The following is a 23,792-nucleotide window of genomic DNA, read 5'->3' as shown; positions in this document are numbered from 1 at the left end:
GTCTTGAATCCTGGTATATTACACGAAGTCACCACACTAGCGCCTCGCTGTTGACGGGTACTTCACCTACCACCAAAATCATAGCGCCGGTTAAATCCTGGAATAAATCCAGGTAAATGCAAACACCCATGTCAAGTCTAGGACTTGAATCTGGGTGGACTGGTTCTACCACGAGGAACCTAACCACGAGAGCTAAGCTCTGTTTCCAACAAAGAGGCAAATTTCAGCATGACCAAAGACATAAGATCGTATGACAAGAATTATAAAAAGGAGAGAGTATTGCTAGATGTGACACGTGTCAACCAATGGATGTGTGCTCACATATACACTCGGGCACCAGGCTTCTTTTGATTAACTAAAACATGACACATTGTGTCCTACCCCTCCATCTCATAAAACATATCTTAACTAGCCTGTCACACAAAAACTTACTTTTTGCCATGCCAACTCTGTGATTCTTATTTTAGTTATATTTTGGAAAAATTATGCATATGATAAACATAATATTCCATCCATCCCTTGAAACATGTCTTTAACTAGAAGAAGAGTTAACTGCTTGAGTACACACTTCAACACCAGGTGCCGGTTTTGTACTACGCACATGCTAGTCAACCGTCAACAAAAACTTTGGTCAAAGTGGGTAGGTGCCACTAAAGCAAGCTTTGTCCCTGAGATTTGAGTACTAACTGGGAGCAATTTTTTGGTGCATATGTTTTCTTTATTTTAAAATACATCTTTGATACATTTAGAAATATTTAAAAAGATTAAACACAAAATTCATGTGTACATCTTCACATGCTACTTGTGCACAAAGTTAGCACAAAGTTCTGAAAAAGATAGTATAACTATTTTTATTATCTGATGGAAGATTTCTGAGATTGTTGTCTGTTGAATATAAATACACTGCCTAGTCTCTTTCCATCAGTTTGGACTTTTGGTTCAATTGGCTAGTGCAGCAATCTTTCATGGTATCAGAGCCAACAGGTCTTGAGTTCAAGACACGGCTGACGCAATATAAAATAAAAATATTACAGCCCACTTTCGGTCCACGTTTAGGCCTGAGGGAGCCACACGTGAGGGGGAGTGTTGAAGTATAAATGCATTGCCTAATCTCTTCCATCAGATCGGTCTTTTGGTTGCATTGGTTAGAGCATGCAGTTCTACATTGTCAACTTGGTGAACCTTTTCTTACTTGTTTCATCAGTCAAGCTTCCTTGCTGCTCAAGAAAATGTGACTTCAACCAGATCTTTTTAAACTTCATCAGAGTTGAATTATGGACAGACTGTTCTTGCGAATTTGTGTTGAGGTGGACCGTGCAATTTCATGTTTTTTTACTGATGTCATGGGATTCTGTTATTGAAAATCAATTATAATATAAATAACTTTTCAAAAACCTAGATCAGAGCTAAAAAAAGAAGAAGAAAAAATTAATTTTGATTCACCAGAGCAGCAGCGTACAAACATTCTCCCAGTGGTTGCAAAGAAGACAGTACAACTATTTTTGTGATCTCATGAAAGATTGGATAGCTTATTGTCAACCTAGTGAGGAACTTCTCTTTCTTTTCGTTCATGACTTGTTTCAACAGTCAAGCTTCCTTCCGGCTCAAGGAACGGTGACTTTATCCATAATTACTAAAGTTTTTCAAATCATCGTCGAAGTGGAGTTATGGATAACATTTCTTTGTTCATGGGGATCAGAGTTGAGGTGGGTCGGACAGTGTCATGGTTTTTCATTTTTTTTTACATTCATGTCATGGTTTTCAATAGTAATGAAAATCGATCTGTATGGCAAATCAAAAGGAAAACATGGAGCCATACACAGGTGCAGGCCGGCGCCGGTTCTACACAGCACAAACCGGAGACTACTGCTCGCTCGCCGACCGTCGTTTTGGTTGTTGCCATCACTGCTCTGCCTTCTTCCGCAGACCAAAGTCCACGGGCATGAACTCGGTAACCTTCCTCGCCGCCGGCCTGGCCTTGAGCTCCTCCCACCAGGCCTTGACATGCGGGAGCTCCTCCACCAGCGCCGCGTACTCCGTGTCCATGAAGTAGCGCAGCATCGGGAAGTGGCTGAGGTCGGCCAGGCTCACCGATTCCCCGGCGAGGTACCTCGACTTCGATAGCCGCGCCTCGTACACCTCCAGCACCTTCTTCAGCTTGGGGACGTTCTCGTCGATGACGGCCTGATCGCGCGCGCCGCCGAGGAGCGGGGCGAGGATGCACTGCACCATGATGGCGGCCGTCGGGGCGTGGTGCTGATGCGCCTCCACCTCCAGCCACACGTCCACCATGGCCGCCGCCTCCGGTGAGCCCGAGCCGTCGCCCACCAGCAGCTCCGGCTTGTGCTTGCGCAGCACGTGCCTCGCGATCGCGCGCGACTCTGCGGTGCGGGGAGATTCAGGTTGTGATTACGACGAGTTTTCCTTCGGTAAGGAAGAACAGAGATTGGCTGGAGGGAATTGAATGATTACAAACCGAAGAGGGTGAGGTCGCCGTCCTCGAGGACAGGCACCTGGGCGAACGGGTTCCTGGCGAGGAAGTCCGGCTGGAGGTGGTCGCCGGCCTGGCGGCTCATGGGGACGAGCTCGTACTCGACGCCGGCCTCCTCCAGGCACAGCAGCGCGCGCGCAACGAATGGCGACATCGCCCACCCGTACACCTTCACGGCCGCCGGCGCCATTCTCTCGATCGGCTAGCTTGCTTCCCGGAGATTGATCGGTGAGTTTGTTCGAGGCGGTTCTTGTTTGTGGCTTCGACTACTACTGACAACTCCGCTAGCTCAGAATTAATAGTGGTGCGTTGTCGCCGCATGGGGTGAGAGCGCGGCGTCACTGCTTGCGTCGGGTGTGCGCGGCATCCCGATCTATGGCATTGCGTTCTGGTCTTCTGGCTTACACCAACCTGTCGAAAAAAAAATCTTTTCCCAGAGTGGGCCGGCGATCCTCGACAGTGGAAGTATGTGTTGTCATTTCAAATCTGCAATTATTAAATACATATATATTTATAATTGCTTTAATTTTTTTTTGCAAGATTAATACCAACATACAAAGAATTTCGGTTATAGCCAAAGGCCTTCACACACTGTGAATGCGGCTTCAATATGATTCGCTGTCATTAAGTGAGCTCACTGTCACCTCTAAGAGCATTTTCAATAGATGGTGAATAATATACATCACATATGTTTGTAGCTCTTCAGCTTTTACTTCACCTGAAATTTGCTCAAAAATCAAATGATGTAAAATACATCACCTGTTTTCGGAATATGCTTCAGCAGATGATGTATTTCCATCAACCTTGAAATAGGCTTTCATCACGCTATACTAATATAGAAACCACATGATATATAATCAACCCCAAAAGAAAAGATAGAAAAAGATAAGAGAAAGAAATACCGACATCGGCAGATCGACGAAAAAAGAAGATGACCCACCACCGCGGCGTCTTCCGGAAAAGTTCCACATGCTCCTAGCACGCGAATTTTTTTTAAATAATACAATTTTTTATTTAAGTGTACGAATAGCGCGCGATTTCAAAAAAGTTCAAAACTATGACCTGGTCGGTAGCTGACCAATTTGTCAGCTACAGACCAATTGGTCAGCTACAGACCAATTGGCTAGTATTAGGTCGGTAGCTACAGACCAATTGGTCAGCTACAGACAGGTTTATTATGATTGAGCGGCCGGCTACCGACCGATCGGCCTGCTACTGGCCGACAAGGGTTGGTCGGCCTGCCCCCCTTGCGCGCGGCCTGCAATCAGTCATCTGCTGGCCGATCTGTCCGCTGCTCTCCGATCGGTCGGCTGCTGACTCACCATGTCACAGTTTTGAAATTTTTTGAAATCGCGCGCTAGTCTTACACTTAAATAAAAAATTCGTATTATTTAATTTTTTTTTGCCTCCTAGCACACCAAATCACCGCATATCAAGCAACACCTTCAACAAGAAAAGCAACAACGACGACGTTGCTGCCCAGGCTAGTCCTAGGGTTTCCCCCGGTACGCGAAAGAGTGTGAGGAGGGGTTACCCAACGCCCTCCAGGAAGTAACGATGGCACCCGCTGACGTCACTGTGTTGGTGTCGGATGAGCCGAGAAGGATTTCTCCCGACCCCAACAACACCAACCCGGATGATCCAACGTGCTCCACCCAACCCGTTGTCCACAAGCACGCGCGACCACGATCTTGGATCCATCCTCGCCCTCATTATGGTCACTGTCGCGAGGCCTAGAGGAACGAAAAGTGGGCATCAGGGTCAGGGGTAGAAGTACCGCAGCCGTGTGGGAGGGAACTACCTCGACCTCCTTGGTCGTAGCCCACCAGACGTGGCAACAGAGACACACTAGGGCCATACTGACCCGGTCGGGTCTAAAATGGCCCGCAAAGTCCCCATCGCCGCGCTGTAGCAGGCCGGCTGGCAACGCCACCACCACTCATCCCCGCCGACGCACTTCCTCCACCTCAAGGGGGCGCCATCACCGAGCCTCGGGAGGCATGTCCAAACTCAGATGGGACCCAATGGGCCTAGATCTAGGCGGGGAAGGCGTTGTCGGGCGCACACCGGCAACCAGCCACCCGACACCAAGTAGCCACACCAACGGCACCGGAACCACCCAGCCGATTCAGACCCCCATCATCTGAAGTACACCGCCACATATCACATGGCGCCGCGTCGCAGCTCCACGCTCGCGGGGAATAGGCACACGCTGCCTCCGGCACTCACGGGCAACGCTCGACAGCCTGCTCTGGCGGCAGAGAGGAGGAGGGGCGGGGAGAGGCGTTGCTAGGGTTCGGCCCTCCTCGCCCGCGTGTGGGGGGGGGGGGGGGGGGGGTTGAGAGGAGCGGGTCACAAAAAGTTTTATTCCTCTTTGAAGTTGTGATATTGCTTGTAGAATCATGTATTTTACATCACCACCGTAGGTGATTTATATTTCATAGTTGCACATATATGGATGAAAATCATATATGAATGATTTAAATAAAATCCAAATCGTGCTAAATATTACATAATACAAAAGGTTCATCATTATTATACGAATAGTTTATAATTAACTTGCACACAAATCAACCGCCTAAGTTGTAGGACAATTCTTCCACCTCCCCTGCATATAACTAATGCAGCGCTTCAGCTGGCGGTCGGCATCAAGCCTCTCCTGACGCAGCGTCTCCCGGCCAATGAATGAACAACCATGCTTCGGCCGCTTGGTGGCGTGCAATGCAAGAATCATGCCGTTGTCTTCTTCCTCTTTCGTACATCGCCCATATTTGCTTCATCTGGTGTATAATTTGCATTGCGGTGTAAAAAAAATTAGACCCTTTTTTACATCTACATCACCTGTTGGAGCTTTATTCTCGACCAATGTGATGTGTACATGCAGTTATTTTATATCTTCTTTATTTGTTGGACATGCTCTAATATGTGAAAAACTCCCCTGTTTCAAATTAGTTGTCTCTGATTTAGTACTCCATCCTTTCTTGATATAAACTATATAGTTTTTCGACAAAGATTATAAAATATAAGGTCTATTGCGTTGGCCAAATCGTTTAGAGATTTTTTTTCGAGATTTGATCATGTTTTCTTACCTCATGGAAACTCCTCTATTTCTTACGAAAATTTCTCCGATCTATTAATAATCATCAGCGGTGATACAAGCAAGTTTAAAAGTAATAAAAATTATAAATAGATTATTGGAAAATTTATCAACTACTATATAACCACTAACACCAGCCGAAGTAGCGCATCATCGGAAAAGCTGCACACGGACCGTGACTTCTTCGATCAGTGACCGTCGCCGGCCAGCCAGTGTTGTTGTCATCGATCACTAGTTCACTGCTGCCCTGCCTCTTTCCTGAGCCCAACGTTCGGCGGCCTGAACTCCGATCTCGGTGACCCTTCTCGCCGCGGGCCTGGCCTTGAGCTCCTCCCACCAGGCCTTGACATGCGGGAGCTCCTCCACCAGCGCCGCGTACTCGGTCTCCATGAAGTAGTGCATCATCGGGAAGTGGCTGAGGTCTGCGAGGGTGAGCGACTCCCCGGCGAGGTACCTCGACGCCGAGAGCCGCGCCTCGTACACCTCCAGCACCTTCCTCAGCTTGGCGACGTTCTCGTCCACCACGGCCTGGTCCCGCACGCCGCCGCGGAGCGGGACGACGATGCACTGCAGCAAGATGGCGGCCGTCGGGGCGTGGTGCTGCTGCGCCTCCACCTCCAGCCACATGTCCACCATCGCCGCCGCCTCCGGCGAGCCGTCGCCCGCCAGCAGCTCCGGCTTGTGCTTCCGCAGCACGTGCCTCGCGATCGCGCGCGACTCTGCGTGCGCGATGTCGCGCGGTGTCAGATTGTTGGTAGTGCAAGTCTGTAAGATTACCTTGGAGGAATTTGATGTGGAAAGATTGGTGGGAGGGAGTGCATACCGAAGAGGGTGAGGTCGCCGTCCTCGAGGACGGGGACCTGGGCGAAGGGGTTCTTGGCGAGGAAGTCCGGGCGGAGGTGGTCGCCGGCCTCGGGGTTCATGGCCACGAGCTCGTACTCGACGCCGGCCTCCTCCAGGCACAGCAGCGCGCGCGCCACGAACGGCGACATCGCCCACCCGTACACCTTCACGGCCGGCGCCATTCTCCGGTTTCTCTAGGACTGACTGCTCTTGCTTGCTGCTGAGATCCTTCTTGGTGCTGCTGCTCAATGGAGTTGCGGCTACTGACATTAATAGTGGTGACCGAGGTGTGGGCGCGGCGTCACTGCTTGCGTCGCTCTCCCCTGAAATTTTTGGGTGTAGATCAATACTATCCCGATCCATGGCATCGCATTCTGGTCTTCTCTTGCTCACAAGTCACACCACGTGTCGAAAATTGCCTGTCGTGGTCGCGCTGCCTAAATTTCTTTTTCCCGGCGGCATGGATCGTCAGCCTGCTCTACATAGCTATGGAGGGGCGACGACCATCGCTAGGGAGATGAAGGGCCATGGCCGGTGCCAGTGGCCATCGCTAAGGACGGAAGAGGTGACGCTTGGAACAGTTGACAAACACCGCGTGCGTTTGTTGTGAAACGAACCCCGGCCGAAGGACATGGTTGGAAATTGGAATGAAGCAACTTGAAAGAATTTCAGACATATCTACATATTTCAATTTCCAGGGGTTCATGTAAATTCCAGCGATGTACTACAGTAGACAGATAATAAAGTTGGACGGTAGTTTCAACATCTATAATAGCAAAATACAAGCCTGAGAATCAACAGTTGAGGAAGAAAAGAAGTAAAAGAGACTTAAGAGACAGATCCAAATCAGTGTGACATAATCGTGGAGCAGGCACCGGCCAAACCGAAGGCAGCAGGGCACACTGTCCAAAATCACCAATCAAGCACGATATTTTCATATTCTATTTTTAAAGCAAAAAAGGGTAATCCTTCAGATGGCTTTGAAGGGCGGGATTCACATTCTTCTATTTTGATGCATATCTTTGACCCTTCAAAGATCAGCCCTACCGGGATATCTTGGGAATGGGATGACGTCTCTGATGTTGTCAAGACCAGTGGCGAAAAGGATCATCCTCTCGAAGCCAAGGCCAAACCCGCTGTGCTTCACAGATCCAAAGCGCCTGAGATCCAAGTACCACTCATAAGGCTCCAAGGGCAGATCTGCGTCGAGTATTCTGCAGAACAAGATTAAGGTAGTCAGCTCAACAGTCAAATACACAGAAATAGTTCATGAACTCATACTATTCTATATGTTGGGCTATTCACAGCTACAACGTCACTCAAGGGCATGCAGATGCAAGTTTTATTCATTGACATTGATTTGCACAAAAAGAGGTGAATGGAAAGAAATTCACAAACTAAAAGCATGTCAGCAGAGAATGTCACTAATTTCAGATTGTTAGTGTATAGAAACCCTAAATCATAGAGCATGTCTCAATGATGCAACTACTGTTCATCTTCCTGTTGAGAGTGTAGATCCAAAACAGAGTTCAATAATATCAGACGCCATCCAACAAATATCATACGTTAACAACACAAAGTTAATACTTGCCATAAGCAAAAGCTAACACCTTTAAGTAGAATGTTAAGTAGTAAACAACTCTTCAATAAAAGGGTGCTAATACTACAAAAGTTTATACTTGTGTAAGAAAAGTAGGAAATGAATGATCAAATAGTCGATGCAGGTGCAAATAACAGATCTTCACTCAACAGTAATTGATAAAAGAAGCAGCAATGAATAAGATATAAAATAGTTTCATAAGCAGGGTGATGGCACCTTTGTGTAAGAACATTAAGACGCTCCTCCCTTTGGCTTCCACCAATTAATTCACCAACCTAGGAAACATAGTATTCAGAAAGTAAGTAATCCTGACTAAAGATTAAGGCATGAATGATCAATCATTCAATTCAGTAGAAACATAACCTACTGGGTACAATGCCCACTGTCATGCTTAACGGAAATACAGAAGCAGAGAAAAAAAAACATGAAGCCCGTACTAAACATCATTGAAAGACAATTGATTTGCAAACAGTCTAAAAGAGCACTGGGTACCATAATTTAATAGACAATCTACCTTGGGAACAAGTACATCCATTGCAGCCACCGTCTTCTGGTCATCATTCAGCCTCATGTAAAATGCCTTTATTCCTTTCGGGTAGTTATAAACAATAACTGGCTTCTTAAATATCACCTCAGTCAAATACCTTTATATTGAAAGAAAGAAAGAATTATTAATCTAAACAAGGTAAATAATTGATACAACAGTAGCAATACCAGTTATAATCTCCATACCTCTCATGCTCAGACGCTAAATCAATTCCCCATTCAACCTTGTTCTCAAATTTCTTACCCGTACCTTCTAAGATCTCCACAGCCTTTGTATATGAGATGCGCTCAAAGGGTGTGGAAGAAACAAGCTCCAGACGCTCAATTGCAGTCTTGTCCACATGTTTCACCATGAATTCCATGTCTTCACGGCAATGATCGAGTAACCATTTGCAGAGGTATTTTACGTACCTCTCTGCATAGTTCATATCATCCTGTGTCACAGTTTTTTATATAAGTACAACGTTAAAACTTCGAACAAAAAAGTCTCAAGTAATAATCTGTATAAACAAGCCAAACCAGAAAAAAGTGAGTTTAGTTTAGAATAAGCTTACATGCAAGTTTGCATATGCAATTTCTGGTTCAACCATCCAAAATTCTGCCAAATGTCTTGATGTATGTGAGTTCTCTGCCCGGAATGTTGGTCCAAAGGTATAGACACTGCTGAGAGCACAAGCATAAGTCTCAACCTGAAGCTGGCCTGAAACAGTCAGAAAGGCTGCACGCTTGAAGAAGTCATTCTCAAACGCAATGGACCCATCATCTCTGTGGGGAATTCCAGGTTTCAACTTAGACCTCTCTTCCAGCCTTAAGACAGCCTCTTTTGCCTTTGTAAGCTCCGAAACAGCAGCAGTTATCTCTTGCTTGCTAGCTTTTGCTGCTTTAAGTTGCGCAACCGCATCTCCTTTTGCCTTGACAACAAGCTTAGCAGCCTCAATATCAGCTTCGGATGGTGCAGGGTTCTCCTTAAGCTCCTTGTCAACCTTTTCAGCCTGGCTGAACAAGGATGTGACTTGGAACATCTCACCGGCACCCTCACAGTCGCTGGTGGTTATTATGGGTGTATGGATATACAAGAAATCCTCTTTATCGAAGAAAGTGTGGGTTGCGTATGCAAGCTGATGCCTTATCCGAGCAACCGCGCCTATCTGCAAAGGATTGGAGTGAAGAATGCCAGTAAATAAGCAAATTTCATACCATAGTAACCAGATTTTCACAAAACAGTCTATTCCCCTTGAAGTAACAAGAAAAAAATGAAACCTGTAATACCAATTCCATATGCAGATACTTTGAAAAATGTGATATCAAGCACAACCACTTGCATGTAAGCAAGCAAGCCTACAGAACATACCACATCCAAGCAAGCAAGCAAGCAAGCCTGCAGAACACTACATCTAAGCAAGCAAGCAAGCCTGCAGAACACTAGTATGCTGAGAACTCGGTAGCTTCGGTTGACAATAACTCTCACTAGGGAATTTCTAAAAACAATAAAATCAATGAGACCATTCATTTAATGATTAAGTAGCGTGATTGAAGCCAAAAGACAAACATAAATTCCACAACAGTACAATTGCAATCACAGCAAGGGTGACCAGAAATAAGCAGACACTACATCATCTGTTACTATGATACTCGCTCCGTCCCAAAATACATCGGGTAACATTTGACAAACAATTACTCTATTATTACCATGCAAAATATGTGGCACAAAACTGATTTCATTAGATTCGGATTGTACAATACTCATTTGCGATTATGATTTTGTATCACAATAGCATCATAATAACGTCACAACCAAGATCCTCACAATACGACTGCATCTGTCACCAGTCAACACGACTTAAACTAAAAATTAAAACGTTATTAGAATATAACCAAGCTTGATAAACTTCATACCGTGTTGGTGCGTGCGCGGAGGTGAACGAAGTCCCTGAGGGTCTCGAGGTTGAGCTTGGTCTTGGGCAGCGGGTATGCGGCGGCGTCCACCTCCCCGACCTCGATGACCTTCTTGACCTTCAACTCGATGCGCTGCTTGGCCTCGACGGGGGGCTTCTGGAGCAGGCCCTCGACGAGCACGGAGGTGCCGGTGTGCGTGAGGCGGGCGAGCGGGTACACCTCCTTGTCGACCATGACCTGGAGGTTGCCCTGGCAGGAGCCGTCGTTGACCTCGAGGAAGGCGAAGTCGCCCTTGCCCTGCTGGCGGCCGGTCTTGACCCAGCCGCCGACCACCACGCTCTGCCCGGCCAGCGAGTCGCCGGCGTCCAGGATGGCGCGGATGCGGGTGCGGGTGGTCGGCGGCTCGAGGTCGGAGGAGGGCGGCGGGGAGGAGATGGAGGCGGCGGCCAGCTCGGCCGTCGGTGGCGCCGGTGCGGCGGCGTCGGCCATGGCGGCAGGCTCGAGCGGGCCTGGCGGCGGCGGCGAGGGGATTAGGGTTTTTCGGTGGTGATGGTGCGCGCGTCTGCCTGCGTCGTGGTGGATAGGCTGAGATGAGAGAAGAGGAGTGTGGGTATTCCACAACCGTCGGATCTGGTTTTGAAGAGGTTGCTCTCACAACGTTGGGTATCTGACTGGCCTCTAGTATCTTGGCTACCAAGTTGCCTCGGACAAAGAATCATCCAAAATAATCACTTACAAAATGTTCTACAAAAGAATCTGTAGGAGACTTGACGAAAAGAATCTTTCACAAGGAGATTCTAGCAAATAGTGAAACACACATGAATTCTGCAAATAAATAAAGTCTTCGTAGTTGGAGAAGACTATAATCTGTACTAGATTTACCGACTCATTGAATTAGTTCGCGAAAGATGGAAACAACTACATAAAGTGCAAATTTTTCTTAGCAACGTGTATGTTATGTGGAGGAAGTTAGATTCGCATGCATATTGGGAAAACCATAACAACCATTGGGCTAAAAAAAAAAACATAGCCAAGATCACTCATGCAGAACAAACAAAATATGAAGTATAACAATCCTACCACAAAGAATAGTCATAGGGCTCAAAAATTATTCAAATAGACTGCCGTACTTGATGATGGGTGTACTTATTGTTACATGAAGTTTGGGACTGAAAAATATAAGAGGGGATCAACCCAAACTGCCCATGGCTAGATAGCCACAACAAAGCATGGCACATTAGCATGACAATGTTGGATTGACAAGTAACTCATTGGATTGACAATGTTGGTTGTAGGCATGGTAATAGTAATGATAATAGTGACGAATGGGTTGTCTCCCGTCAAATGTTGGTTAAGAGATGAAACTTGACAAGAAGATGTCATGTGGACTATGTTTCCACTTAAAGGCCTAAAAGTACATAGGTATGAAGCCATGCCACTTTCCAAAAAAAAGAAGACTCGTCAACCTATTTGTAGCATTATCTGTAGGGATTCGTTGCATAGAAAATAAAAAAATTCCTACCGCGAGAACGCAATCCAAGCCAAGATGCAATCTAGAAGACGGGAGCAACGAGGGGATGATCAAGACTAACCCTTGAAGAGATTCCAAAGCCTACAAGATGAGGCTCTTGTTGCTGCGGTAGACGATCACTTGCCGCTTGCAAAAGCGCGTAGAAGATCTTGATCACCGGCACCACGAACGGGCAGCACCTCCGTACTCGGTCACACGTTCGGTTGTTGATGAAGATGATGTCCACCTCCCGTTCCAGCGGGCAGCGGAAGTAGTAGCTCCTCTTGAATCCGACGGCACGACGGCGTGGTGTCGGTGGTGGTGGAGAAATCTGGCGGAGCTTCGCTTAAACGTGCGGGATGTGGTGGAGGAGAGAGGCCGCTAGGGTTTGGGGAGAGGGGCACCAGCTAGGGCACCCTTGAGGGGTGCGGCCATGGTGGTGTCTTGAGTGGCCGGCCAGCCCCTCTCTCCCCCTCTTTATATAGGTGGAAGCCCCAAGGTTTAGGTCAAAGAGTCTGAATAAGACCCCAACACTCTTTATATAGGTGGAAGCCCCAAGGTTTAGGTCAAAGAGTCCGAATAAGACCCCAACAAAAACCTTCCAAGTGTCCAAACCTAGGGGGAGTGGGACTCCCCCCTTTCCTTGGTGGGGTGGCCGGCCACCATGGTGGGGAGTCCACTTGGGACTCCTCCTCTTCCATCCTTATTTCTTCCGGACTTTTCTAGAACCTTCTAGAACCTTCCGTAGAACCTCCCGGATCATTTTAATTCACATAAAATGACATCCTATATATGAATCTTATTCTCCGGACCATTCCGGAACTCCTCGTGATGTCCGGGATCTCATCCGGGACTCCGAACAAATATTCGAATTCCATTCCATATTCAAGTTCTACCATTTCAACATCCAACTTTAAGTGTGTCACCCTACGGTTCGTGAACTATGCGGACATGGTTGACTACTCACTCCGACCAATAACCAATAGCGGGATCTGGAGATCCATAATGGCTCCCACATATTCAACGATGACTTTAGTGATCGAATGAACCATTCACATACGATACCAATTCCCTTTGTCACGCGATATTTTACTTGTCCGAGGTTTGATCTTCGGTATCACTCTATACCTTGTTCAACCTCGTCTCCTGACAAGTACTCTTTACTCGTACCGTGGTATGTGGTCTCTTATGAACTTATTCATATGCTTGCAAGATATTAGACGACATTCCACCGAGAGGGCCCAGAGAATATCTATCCGTCATCGGGATGGACAAATCCCACTGTTGATCCATATGCCTCAACTCATACTTTCCGGATACTTAATCCCACCTTTATAACCACCCATTTACGCAGTGGCGTTTGGTGTAATCAAAGTACCTTTCCGGTATAAGTGATTTATATGATCTCATGGTCATAAGGACTAGGTAACTATGTATCGAAAGCTTATAGCAAATAACTTAATGACGAGATCTTATGCTACGCTTAATTGGGTGTGTCCATTACATCATTCATACAATGATATAACCTTGTTATTAATAACATCCAATGTTCATGATTATGAAACTAATCATCCATTAATCAACAAGCTAGTTAAGAGGCATACTAGGGACTCTTTGTTTGTCTACATATCACACATGTACTAATGTTTCGGTTAATACAATTATAGCATGATATATAAACATTTATCATAAACATAAAGATATAAATAATAACCACTTTATTATTGCCTCTAGGGCATATCTCCTTCATTATCGAAGTTTAAGGACATGTATGTACTATGTTTGACATCACCATGATTTTCCAGGTAAAACGCTTATTTTGATGGGAGCACATTCTATGAAGTTAAAAAAATGACAGCTAAACTAAAGATTGTCCTGGTTAGATAATAGAACTATTTATGCAGTGTAACATAACAATCACAAATAGATCCTTGAAACATCAAGTTTTCGAGTTGATACCTTAAGAATCATCTCCCAAATTTACAAATACAACACATCTATTTTTTTGATGGTACACACGACATAATCTACTCAAACCGTTCGTCTCAGGTAAATATCAGATGAGAGGACAAAGTTACCCCGCGGGTGGATAGCCATAACAAAGCATGACACGCTAGAATAACAAACATCAAGCAAGCCCCCAAAAATGTTGTGCCAAGTAACTCTTTGGCTTGGCAATATTGGATGTGGCAATTGGATCAATGTTGGTTGAGAGATGGAACTCGATCAAGGAGATACCATGTGGACTATGTTGTGACTTGAACGCTTAGAAGTACTGCTGACATGCATGAAGCCATATCACCACTATTTGCGGTATTAATGAAGTTTAGAGACTTGTCAACCTATTTGCGGCATTAAAGAAGTTTAATGACATGGAACATGTTCGGTGTCACCACTATTTTAAGAAGTACTTATGTGTGATGAAAGCGCCTTCTACAAATGTACAAACATGAAAGCCGAAATAAATATTTTCCTCATCGATTAGAATTGCAGTTTACGCAGTGCAAAACAAAATCTCAAACACGGAGCCTTGAAATGTCTACTAGTTCTCGAACTATTACCTGAAGAATCATCTTGCAAAGTTTGCTCAAAATATTTTTTTCCATACATACGACATATTTTACTCATTTCACCAGCAGTAAGAAAAGATGTCATCATGGAAACGTAGAAAATGCCCAAGATACTGAAACATACCTCATCCTAGGACTATACTAGCGTTCAAGTGGTCATGCTAGCTGCCGTATACATACCACTACAAGACAAGCGTAGGCTGACGTAGACGTCGGTATCGCAGCAATAGGAATACCGTAGTGGGGCACCAGTCACATAGCTGCCAGTCCCCACGTTGTCGAGCTACTCAGACATGCCACGTCGGCCTCATCATTTCCATCCAGATACACATTTGTCACCATGCAGAACCCCAGTCCCAGAGACCGCAACGTGGGGCCCGCGCGATCCGGCCCCACTCGTCATTGGTTGGGCCGCTCCCGCAGCTCGCGTTTGGGGTTGGCCGTTGAGCGCGGCGCTTCACTGGTTTGTTTAATCCATTCCCCTCTCATCTCGCTTTCATGGCGCTCCCTCCATGGCCAGATGGGTCTCCACCACCACTTCCCCCCAATCACGTCTCTCTCCGAATCAAATCGCGCTTCCAGATTTTTCCTTCTCCAGATCCCTCCCGCGGCCAGCCAGTAGGCCTCCCTGAATCGGCGCCGTCCAGGTGAGCGTGGGAAATCTCTCTTCTTTTTGTCATGTCTTCCGCTTTGGCACGGAATTTTCTTCGATGGTCCAAAGGATCCTGATCAAATTTGCTCCGTAAGATTCTTGCTTTCTTCGCGAGCTGAGGAGATGTGTGCGGGTTTCAAACTCTGGTTTCTTGAGCACGCTGGTTTCATTCTTCGCGGTTAACCATCATCGCTGGTCTCTGCTTCTCTGTTTTCTTGGCGATTCCTCCAGCGGCGTACTGCCTCTGCTTTGCTTCTGCTGACGAGCCAGCTTCTTGGGAGAAGCAAAGCTAGGATCCACCCAGCGTTTACAATTCTTCCCCTTTCTCCGCAGGCAGCTGGACTAAGAGGAACCACCGCCGAGGCGGTGCCGATGGGCATCATGGGGGCGGATTTGGGAGCGCTCGCTCTCAAGTACACCGGGATGTCGCTCTCGGTGTCGGACTACGACTCCATCGTCGCCATGAACATCTTCGTCGCGCTCCTCTGCGGCTGCATTGTCTTCGGCCACCTGCTCGAGGGGAACCGCTGGGTCAACGAGTCCACCACCGCGCTCGTCATGGTGAGCATAGACTCCTCTCTCTGCCGCGCGCGCTCCAGGTGTTTGCGATTTTGTCTCGCAGGGGCCGGGTGGCATCGCTGACTTTTTTCTTCCTTCGTGCTTGTTCGATTGCTTGCAGGGGCTCATCACTGGAGGCGTCATCCTGCTCGTCACCAACGGGGTCAATTCGCGCATTCTCGTCTTCAGCGAGGATATATTCTTCATCTACTTGCTCCCGCCCATCATCTTCAACGCTGGGTGAGCGTGCTAACCAGTACTCCCAGTAGTCTCCCGTTGGATTGGGGAGGTTGTTTTCTTTTCCGTGCGAGAAAATGCATTGACGTGTCTTAGTTTAGCTTCTTCTATCTTTGGGACAACTCTGTAATATGCAATGCAAGATTACTGGTTATAGTACTTAATTATATGTTGAAGTTCATATATTATGATTTGATTCAAATAGTGCAGGTTATATTGTAGGCCTGTGCATATCTTAACAAGCGAAAATAGTAATTCGATTGGAACAGTATAGTTGACTATCAATCCACTCCCTTTTGTATTATAACACTACCACACTTTCTCTCTGCACCATAAGCGTTGCGCGCAACCAATTTTTCATCCTCATATGCAAGGTCATAGGTTCAATTCTAGGTTTTTTTTTATACAATTAGGGTGAATCAAGGCACATTTGTTCAATTGCTCTTGCTAAATGCGGGTACGATATCCATTCATTTTGGCTATTTTTTGTTAACTAATTACCTTACTTATGTTGCATTTGCATCATATAAGACTCGGTATTTTTCTATGTTATGTATGTTTGTGAAGTTGCATAGGTATCTTCAGTAGCAGCTAAAAAGTTCAACTCTAAAGTCACTGTATTAGTCTGAAGCTATATTTCATATGATTAGTCTTCGTCTCAAGTGTTGATTGTGAATATTTCCACAAACTATCAGGTTTCAAGTAAAGAAAAAACAGTTCTTCCGCAATTTTGCAACAATTACTTTGTTTGGGGCTATTGGGACATTGATATCCTTTGTAATAATCAGCCTTGGTAAGTTACTAAATCATTCCTCATTTTTGTCCATCAATATTGTATTAACAGTGACAATCTCTTACTCCTCAATGCATTTCAGTGTTACTCATAGGTTTAGTTGGTGCACACGTAGAAATAAATCAAGACACAGTACGTAGAATCCAGCTAGTCTTTTTTTAACTAGAAAAGGTTGGAGGTGCTTTTAACATTGTCCATCTTTTTTGCTTGATTATGTACTGCAGCTCCTCGTACTACACCACTTAGTACACACCTTAATAGAGACTAAATGCAGAGAGTACTGTCACAATTGTGAACGGCAAATCAATAAATTTGCTGTAATCTGACAGCTTGTACCTCTCAGGATTGGTTTGTCTTCAAAGCTGTTGTAGTATTTCATGTCCTTGAGTGGAGGATGCATGGCTACCATAGACATTAAAATATAAACTCTATTTTAAGTATGTACTAGTTAGGACCGGGTGAGGTGGTAGTGGGCTCAAGTCAGAAAACAAGGCACTTTCATAACTTCAAATAGAGTGAAGCACACATTTTTCTATACAATCTAAAGAACTAGTGAGATAAGGAAATACCTGAGGTAAATGGTAAAACTAAAGCTGATAGTTTACCGTATGATGAAACAGTTTGCCCATTAGGAAGCTCCTGGAACATATTGAAGAACCACAATTTTATGTTCATGAATTTATGGAGCTCACCTTCATATAGGATCATATAGGAACTGATAGCATGATGTGTCCAAACCTTGCATTGCTCAAACTTTGATATCTCGCTCAGGTGCTAAGATTTTTGTCTAATGGACATATCAGGTGCCATGGGATTGTTCAGCAAACTTGATGTTGATCCACTCCAGCTTGGGGACTATCTTGGTTGGATATTTTGTTCTACTCTTTATGTATTTCAATATATGAACTGTTTGGACTTTAGATACCACTGAATATGTTATCTTTCTTTTAGCTGACTTTAATTCATGCGCGCAGCAATTGGGGCTATCTTCTCAGCAACAGATTCTGTTTGCACCTTACAGGTTTTGAGTTGAACAATATGTCATTCTTGTCTTGCAAAATGATGCAACAAACCATTTAATTTGTGAAGTTGTTATCTGCAGGTGCTTAACCAGGATGAAACACCCCTACTCTATAGTCTGGTTTTTGGTGAAGGTGTTGTTAATGATGCTACATCTGTTGTGCTATTCAATGCAATTCAAAACATTGATCTTGATCATTTCGATGCTTTTGTTCTACTACAACTTATTGGAAAATTCCTCTACCTACTTTTCACCAGTACTGTTCTTGGAATAGCTGTAAGTTACCTTTGCCACTTTTGTGACACCAACACTAATAATGTTGCTTTAGATTGTGAGAGCATATATATTTTTTCTAAGCATTCTTTCTTGATGATTCATTTCTGACTGACTAGTGGTATCACTTTTTTGCCAGGTTGGGCTGCTCAGTGCCTACACTATTAAGAAACTTTGTTTTGCAAGGTTTGTACAGAGCTCTCAAATGTGAATTCGTTAGTTTACAGTTTACAGTATGAATTACTTCAGATTTTTGATTATTATTATGGCATGCTTGTGGTGTTATGTGCAGACACTCAACTGACAGAGAAGTTGCTATCATGATGCTCATGGCATACCTTTCGTATATGCTGTCAATGGTGGGTGTCTATGAATATATATCTTTTTAAAAATAGGCAATTCTTGTATTTCAAAAATTTTGGGGACACATTAACTATCATACGAGATTGATACTATATTTATAAACTTCGCTTATTTATTTTATTCAATTCAATTTTGGGCCTTAGTTTCTTGTCGTGGTATCGTCACGGCATATGCCATGGGGTGGCTAATCGAAGTGGTTCCTGAGAGATCTCACGGCGGTATCCGGATGCGGGTATGGGCACGAGCGACACGGCGACGTACCCAGGTTCGAGGCCCTCCGATGGAGGTAAAACCTCTACTCCTGCTATGAGTGTATATGATGATCACACAGTACAATGGTGCTCCTAGAGCTGTGTCCGGCTGCTCCTGAGAGGCTAAGGAAGACTATGGTCTCTCTCCCCGGGCAGCTCTGTAGGTGGGTGAAAGTAATGAATGATCGATCCCCCGCACGAGAGGGGGTAGTGCGGCTTATATAGGCACCGGCACTTTACATATAAGACCCTAAAGTTTACTGGCCGGCTGGGCCGGCTCCGGCTTCCGCTCCTTCCCGAGGCGGTGACGTCAGGAGTGGTTGAGGCATCGTGGCCTGTCCCATCCGGCTGCCACGGTCAGCGGTATGGAGGAGGTGTCCCTGTCGCCGTCGGCCCATGTACCAGACGGATCGTCGTAAGCCACGACGGCTGTCCGGCGCGAGGCACTATTGCTCCACACGGTGCCCGCGTTTCACGGAAGATGGAGTCAGCGTGGACTTTGGGAACCCGGATCACCTACCCGGTTCCTTCCCGTGCAAGACTCGCCAGCCTCGAGTCGGTCTGAGGTACAAACCCCAGTCGGATATGGCTTGTAGAAGCCGGCCCAACTACAGCATTGGTGGCCGTAGCCAGGCCGACTAGGACCTAGAGCCAGCCGGCTTCCAGACCAGCCGGCCACGGCGCCAGCCGGCTGCTCCTCAGCCGGCCTTTGCCGCGAGCCGGCCAGTGGCCAGCCGGCTGCTCCGCGTCCATTGCCCTATCCGGGGTCTTCCCCCCGACATTTCTCCTTTCAGAAGCATGCAATTATCACTAATCTGCCTTTTCGGGTATTTCAGCTGCTGGATCTGAGTGGTATTCTCACCGTGTTCTTCTGTGGAATAGTAATGTCGCATTACACTTGGCATAATGTGACAGAAAGCTCTAGGGTTACTACCAAGTATGTATTGTCTGCTAACCAGCTTTGCTGGCAACCATTGCGATCCATTTAAAAATATGTATACCAGCTTTACTGATATTCTTCTATTCATACTGCAGGCATACTTTTGCAACCTTATCATTCATTGCTGAACTATTTCTTTTTCTCTACGTTGGGATGGATGCATTGGACATTGAAAAATGGAGATTAGCTAGTAGCAGGTACCTTTTGCTGTCCATGAATAATGTAGTGGTACTAAGACATACTAGTACTACAATTTCTGCTGATTTTGTAACCATTTATTCTCGCAACTAATTCAAGTGCCTTTTCCCCTATGGTGCAGCCCCAAAAAACCAATTGCTTTAAGTGCTATTATATTGGGCCTGGTTATGTTGGGAAGAGCAGCATTTGTATTCCCTTTATCTTTTATATCCAACTTAAGTAAAAAGGAGGCCCGTCTGAAGATTTCCTTGAGACAACAGGTTAGTATTTAACTTCTTTTGGGCTTCTGTCATTTTGTGTCCCTTAAACCATAGGGAGCTAAGTTTGTTGGTATTTTTCGTTAGGTAATAATATGGTGGGCAGGTCTCATGAGAGGAGCAGTTTCAATTGCACTTGCTTACAACAAGGTGATACATGACAGTACCAAATATGGACTGAATAATTATCTCTAGTGATTTGACTTGGAACTGAAATCACGTGTTTTATGAAGCTATCTTTGAGTATCTAGAGGTTCTGATGCGTAACATACATTTCTAAAAATTTGCAGTTTACAACATCTGGTCATACTGCAGTGCGGGTAAATGCTATCATGATCACTAGCACAGTCATTGTTGTTCTGTTCAGCACAATGGTAATACTACTATAACTTGCTCATTATAGATCATATTATGCACAATGCAGATGTTTATAGTGGCTTTTGCTTATGTTATGTTTTCTTCAGACAAAATATATTATATGTGATGATGTAAAATGTTCTACAATATTGCCGCTTGTTCTTTATATGATTTTATTTGAATTGGTTGATAGGTCAATAAATAATACAGTAGTCATAGAAGGAGTCTTGATGATAGTATCATACTCTTTTGCTTCCCTCAAGAAGGGAAATGGTCCTTCATTTTGCTAATGTATATGACATATATTTGATCCAGGTTTTCGGCTTGCTGACTAAGCCTCTGATTAATCTCCTCATCCCACCAAGGCCTAGCAATACAGCTGATGGCTCAAGCCAGTCATTCCTTGACCCGCTTCTGAGTAGCTTATTGGGCTCCGACTTGGATATTGGCCAATACCCCCCTCAAACCAACCTTGAGCTTCTTCTCACGATACAAACACGCTCTGTTCATCGTGTGTGGCGCAAGTTCGATGATAGGTTCATGCGCCCGATGTTCGGGGGACGAGGGTTTGTACCGTTTGTGCCTGGTTCGCCGGTGGAGCGGAGCACCCATGGGCCTGGCCTGGGTAGCCTGGGCACTGTGACAGAGGCAGAGGCAGATGACCATAGCTGAGTTGAAGCTTAGAAAGTGCAAGTTTTTTTGTGTGTAAATGTTCAGATACCACACAATTTTGTTCTTCGAGTTTGTTGACGTATTTGTTGGTGTACCTTGTGCAGATAGTTTATACAATTACTTATGGAAGGTGATTAAGTAGTTTTCTGGGGCAATTCCAGATGTACATTTTGCCTGTAAATTTCATTGTTGCTCAGATGTAACAATCAGATGTTGGATATTAGTATTAATATGTATTAAATTACAGGTTGAAAACGAGAATTTACTTTTGGAAAATGCAAAGTCCTCGCAGAGACTGTGATGAATGTTTGGTTCATAACCACAGATTACTGAACTTTTTCACCAGTGTAGGAAATTGTTCATGGTCATTGTTTGCACTACGGTAAACGCTTCTCGTCGGTATTCCAAGCATATATGCAAAGCCGGTAGGTCCATGTCATTGACATGATGATAGCTTAAGGACACATTTGGTAGGTTGCAGCCTTTTCGTGGTCTAGGGTACGCAGTGGTGAGCAAATACGACACCAAGTCATGTTCAGCAATCCGTTTAGTAGCCTGTAGAACACTTTGTGCAGCTTGTTCAGTGAACTGCATGCAAACACTTTTAACATGGGTGATGCAAACTTATCTATTTGAGTGCATCCGGTCTATGTGTCTGCTAATCACTTCTCCCAAGCGGTGATCTTACCACCATAATCACACAGTAGATAAAATAATACTACAAGCAATTCATCCTTAGTACCCTAACTACCACGAATTAAGTTGTGCGCACAACATATCATCGCAACCCCTACTACTAATAAAGTATCAATACACAAACAGTTCATCATGAGGGGTTCTGCATCGCCTCTGTCAGCCGCGCATGGCCGCGGCGCTGGGAAGGATGGATGAGGTGGTGTCTGAAAGGGGTGTCATGGGTGTAGTAGGAAAAAGAGGCCGAATCGATGGAGGTGGAACAATTTGGGCGCTGTTGTGGCTGGATCGGGTCAGACCGGGGCGCCCCGTAGAGATCGGAAGCTAGGAGGAACAAGATCTCGTCTGACATGGAGAAGAACACCAGATTCTACGGGAGAGGCGTTGATTTGAAGCTGGCAAGGGACGTAGAAGTGGCCAAGGGCATGAAGGCGGCCACGTCATGGCTAGCCACCAACGACGACGACGGCGAATCCTAGCTATGCAATGACAAGCACGACGACGTATACGGCCCACTCTATTATCTCGATGCTTCTTTGGAAGCATTTTGCCTTTGGGCGTGGGTCTTGTTTGAGTAAGGGCAAATGACAAAGCTAGCTGGGAAATTACTCCTCACTATGCAGAGAAGCTAGAATTAATGAAGACTTTCTCCAGGAAATGTACTGCAATTAGGGCAGATGTTGGACTATGGCAAGTGAAGAGTGGTGACCACACATATGAAGTGAACTTGGACAATAAAACTTGTGCATGCAGGAAGTGGGGTCTTTCTGGATTACCATGCAACCATGCTGTGAGTGCTATCTACAAAGCAAGGTTGCATCCAGAGGATTTTGTTTCACACTTCTTCAGAAAGGAAATGTACATGAACATCTATACCCTAGTTTTCTATCCCATGCCACAAGAACATGGCTGTACGAAGACACAAACCCCTAACATAATGCCTCCTGGGTTCAAGGACCACATGAAGGGGAGAAGGCAGGAGAAGAGGAGGAAGAACAAATTTGAGGTTCCTAAACCTAAAGTTTCATCTAGGATGGCAACTGGAACTGCAAGCTGCAAGGACACAAGTGGACAAGCTGCTCACAGCCTCTAAGGGCTGATCTAGTAATTAGGAAAAATAACCACAAGGTCAATTCACTTGCAATTCTACTTTTCCAATCCATGCATGAAGTTATGTACTGCTTTTCTAATTATATCCATTGATTATGCAATCAACTAGGAGAATGCCAGAAGAAGCTTCAGGTGCAGCACGACCAACTGCAACAGCATCACCAAGTGCACCAGGACCAAGTGCACCAGGACCAAGTGCAAGAGCAGCTCCAAGTGCACCAGGACCAAGTGCAAGAGCAGCTCCAAGTCATGCTCCAGGAATGATGGGCTACTTCACTGTAGGTGCTAATGCATCAGCTGGTAGAGATGCATCAGTTCCTCCCCTTGCTACATCAAGGAACTATGGTGCACCAGTTCAAACTGATGAAGCAATTTAGATGACAATGCTATGAGTTTGATTGTAATACAGTTAGGCAGTGAACTATGTCAAAAACTGCTATGTTGATGTCATTTTGGTTGGGGCAAAGTAGTTGCCAGTGAACTGCTATGTAATCATGTCACTTTGCATGATTCTTTTGTGTCAAACATCTATGACATGCTATCTGTCCTAATTAGAGTAATGAATGTGTCTTTGGATGATTCTATGTTTTAAGACGGTAAGGTCTCGACATCGAGTCGAGACGATGTCGAAACCACCTCTCTATGTTTTAAGATGGTAAGGTCTCGACATCAAGTCGAGACGATGTCGAAACCACCTCTATGTTTTAGGATGGTAAGGTCTCGACATCGAGTCGAGACCTTGTCCAAAACAACTTTTTGTTTCAAGATGGTTAGGTCTCGACATCGAGTCGAGACCTTGTCCAAAACAACCCCATATATTGCAACTTCCAAAACCACTTGGAATACTAGCATACCATCATCTTA

The 23,792-nt window shown here is 45.4% G+C and overlaps 3 protein-coding genes and 1 pseudogene across 3 annotated transcripts; 1 reads left to right on the top strand and 3 right to left on the bottom strand.

Moving 5' to 3' along the window:
- Positions 1-1,604: 1,604 nt before the first annotated feature.
- Positions 1,605-2,785, bottom strand: LOC127347899 (glutathione S-transferase 4). Its single transcript, XM_051374040.2, has 2 exons — positions 2,477-2,785; positions 1,605-2,381 (listed from the first exon to the last, which is right to left on the bottom strand). Exons 1-2 carry the CDS (start codon positions 2,679-2,681, stop codon positions 1,903-1,905), a joined length of 684 nt encoding a protein of 227 aa, XP_051230000.1. The 5' UTR covers positions 2,682-2,785; the 3' UTR covers positions 1,605-1,902.
- Positions 2,786-5,598: 2,813 nt separating this feature from the next.
- Positions 5,599-6,655, bottom strand: LOC127347890 (glutathione S-transferase 4-like; annotated as a pseudogene).
- A 517-nt stretch (positions 6,656-7,172) lies between these two features.
- On the bottom strand, positions 7,173-11,054 carry LOC127347881 (asparagine--tRNA ligase, cytoplasmic 1). The gene is made up of 6 exons (XM_051374026.2): positions 10,474-11,054; positions 9,132-9,725; positions 8,764-9,011; positions 8,546-8,675; positions 8,248-8,306; positions 7,173-7,645 (listed from the first exon to the last, which is right to left on the bottom strand). Exons 1-6 carry the CDS (start codon positions 10,960-10,962, stop codon positions 7,462-7,464), a joined length of 1,704 nt encoding a protein of 567 aa, XP_051229986.1. The 5' UTR covers positions 10,963-11,054; the 3' UTR covers positions 7,173-7,461.
- A 4,010-nt stretch (positions 11,055-15,064) lies between these two features.
- Positions 15,065-21,401, top strand: LOC127347872 (sodium/hydrogen exchanger 1). The gene is made up of 15 exons (XM_051374018.2): positions 15,065-15,200; positions 15,539-15,766; positions 15,885-16,003; positions 16,696-16,793; positions 17,597-17,656; positions 17,768-17,814; positions 17,896-18,090; positions 18,227-18,273; positions 18,380-18,446; positions 19,538-19,638; positions 19,737-19,838; positions 19,961-20,099; positions 20,184-20,246; positions 20,387-20,470; positions 20,769-21,401. The coding sequence occupies exons 2-15, from the start codon at positions 15,578-15,580 to the stop codon at positions 21,123-21,125; spliced, it is 1,668 nt and encodes a 555-aa protein (XP_051229978.1). The 5' UTR covers positions 15,065-15,200; positions 15,539-15,577; the 3' UTR covers positions 21,126-21,401.
- Positions 21,402-23,792: the final 2,391 nt, after the last annotated feature.

The sequence above is a fragment of the Lolium perenne genome, chromosome 1 (assembly GCF_019359855.2).
Source record: "Lolium perenne isolate Kyuss_39 chromosome 1, Kyuss_2.0, whole genome shotgun sequence".
Taxonomy (NCBI): domain Eukaryota; kingdom Viridiplantae; phylum Streptophyta; class Magnoliopsida; order Poales; family Poaceae; genus Lolium; species Lolium perenne.
The sequence above is the reverse complement of the archived record's forward strand: the minus strand, read 5'-3'. Positions and strand labels throughout refer to the sequence as shown.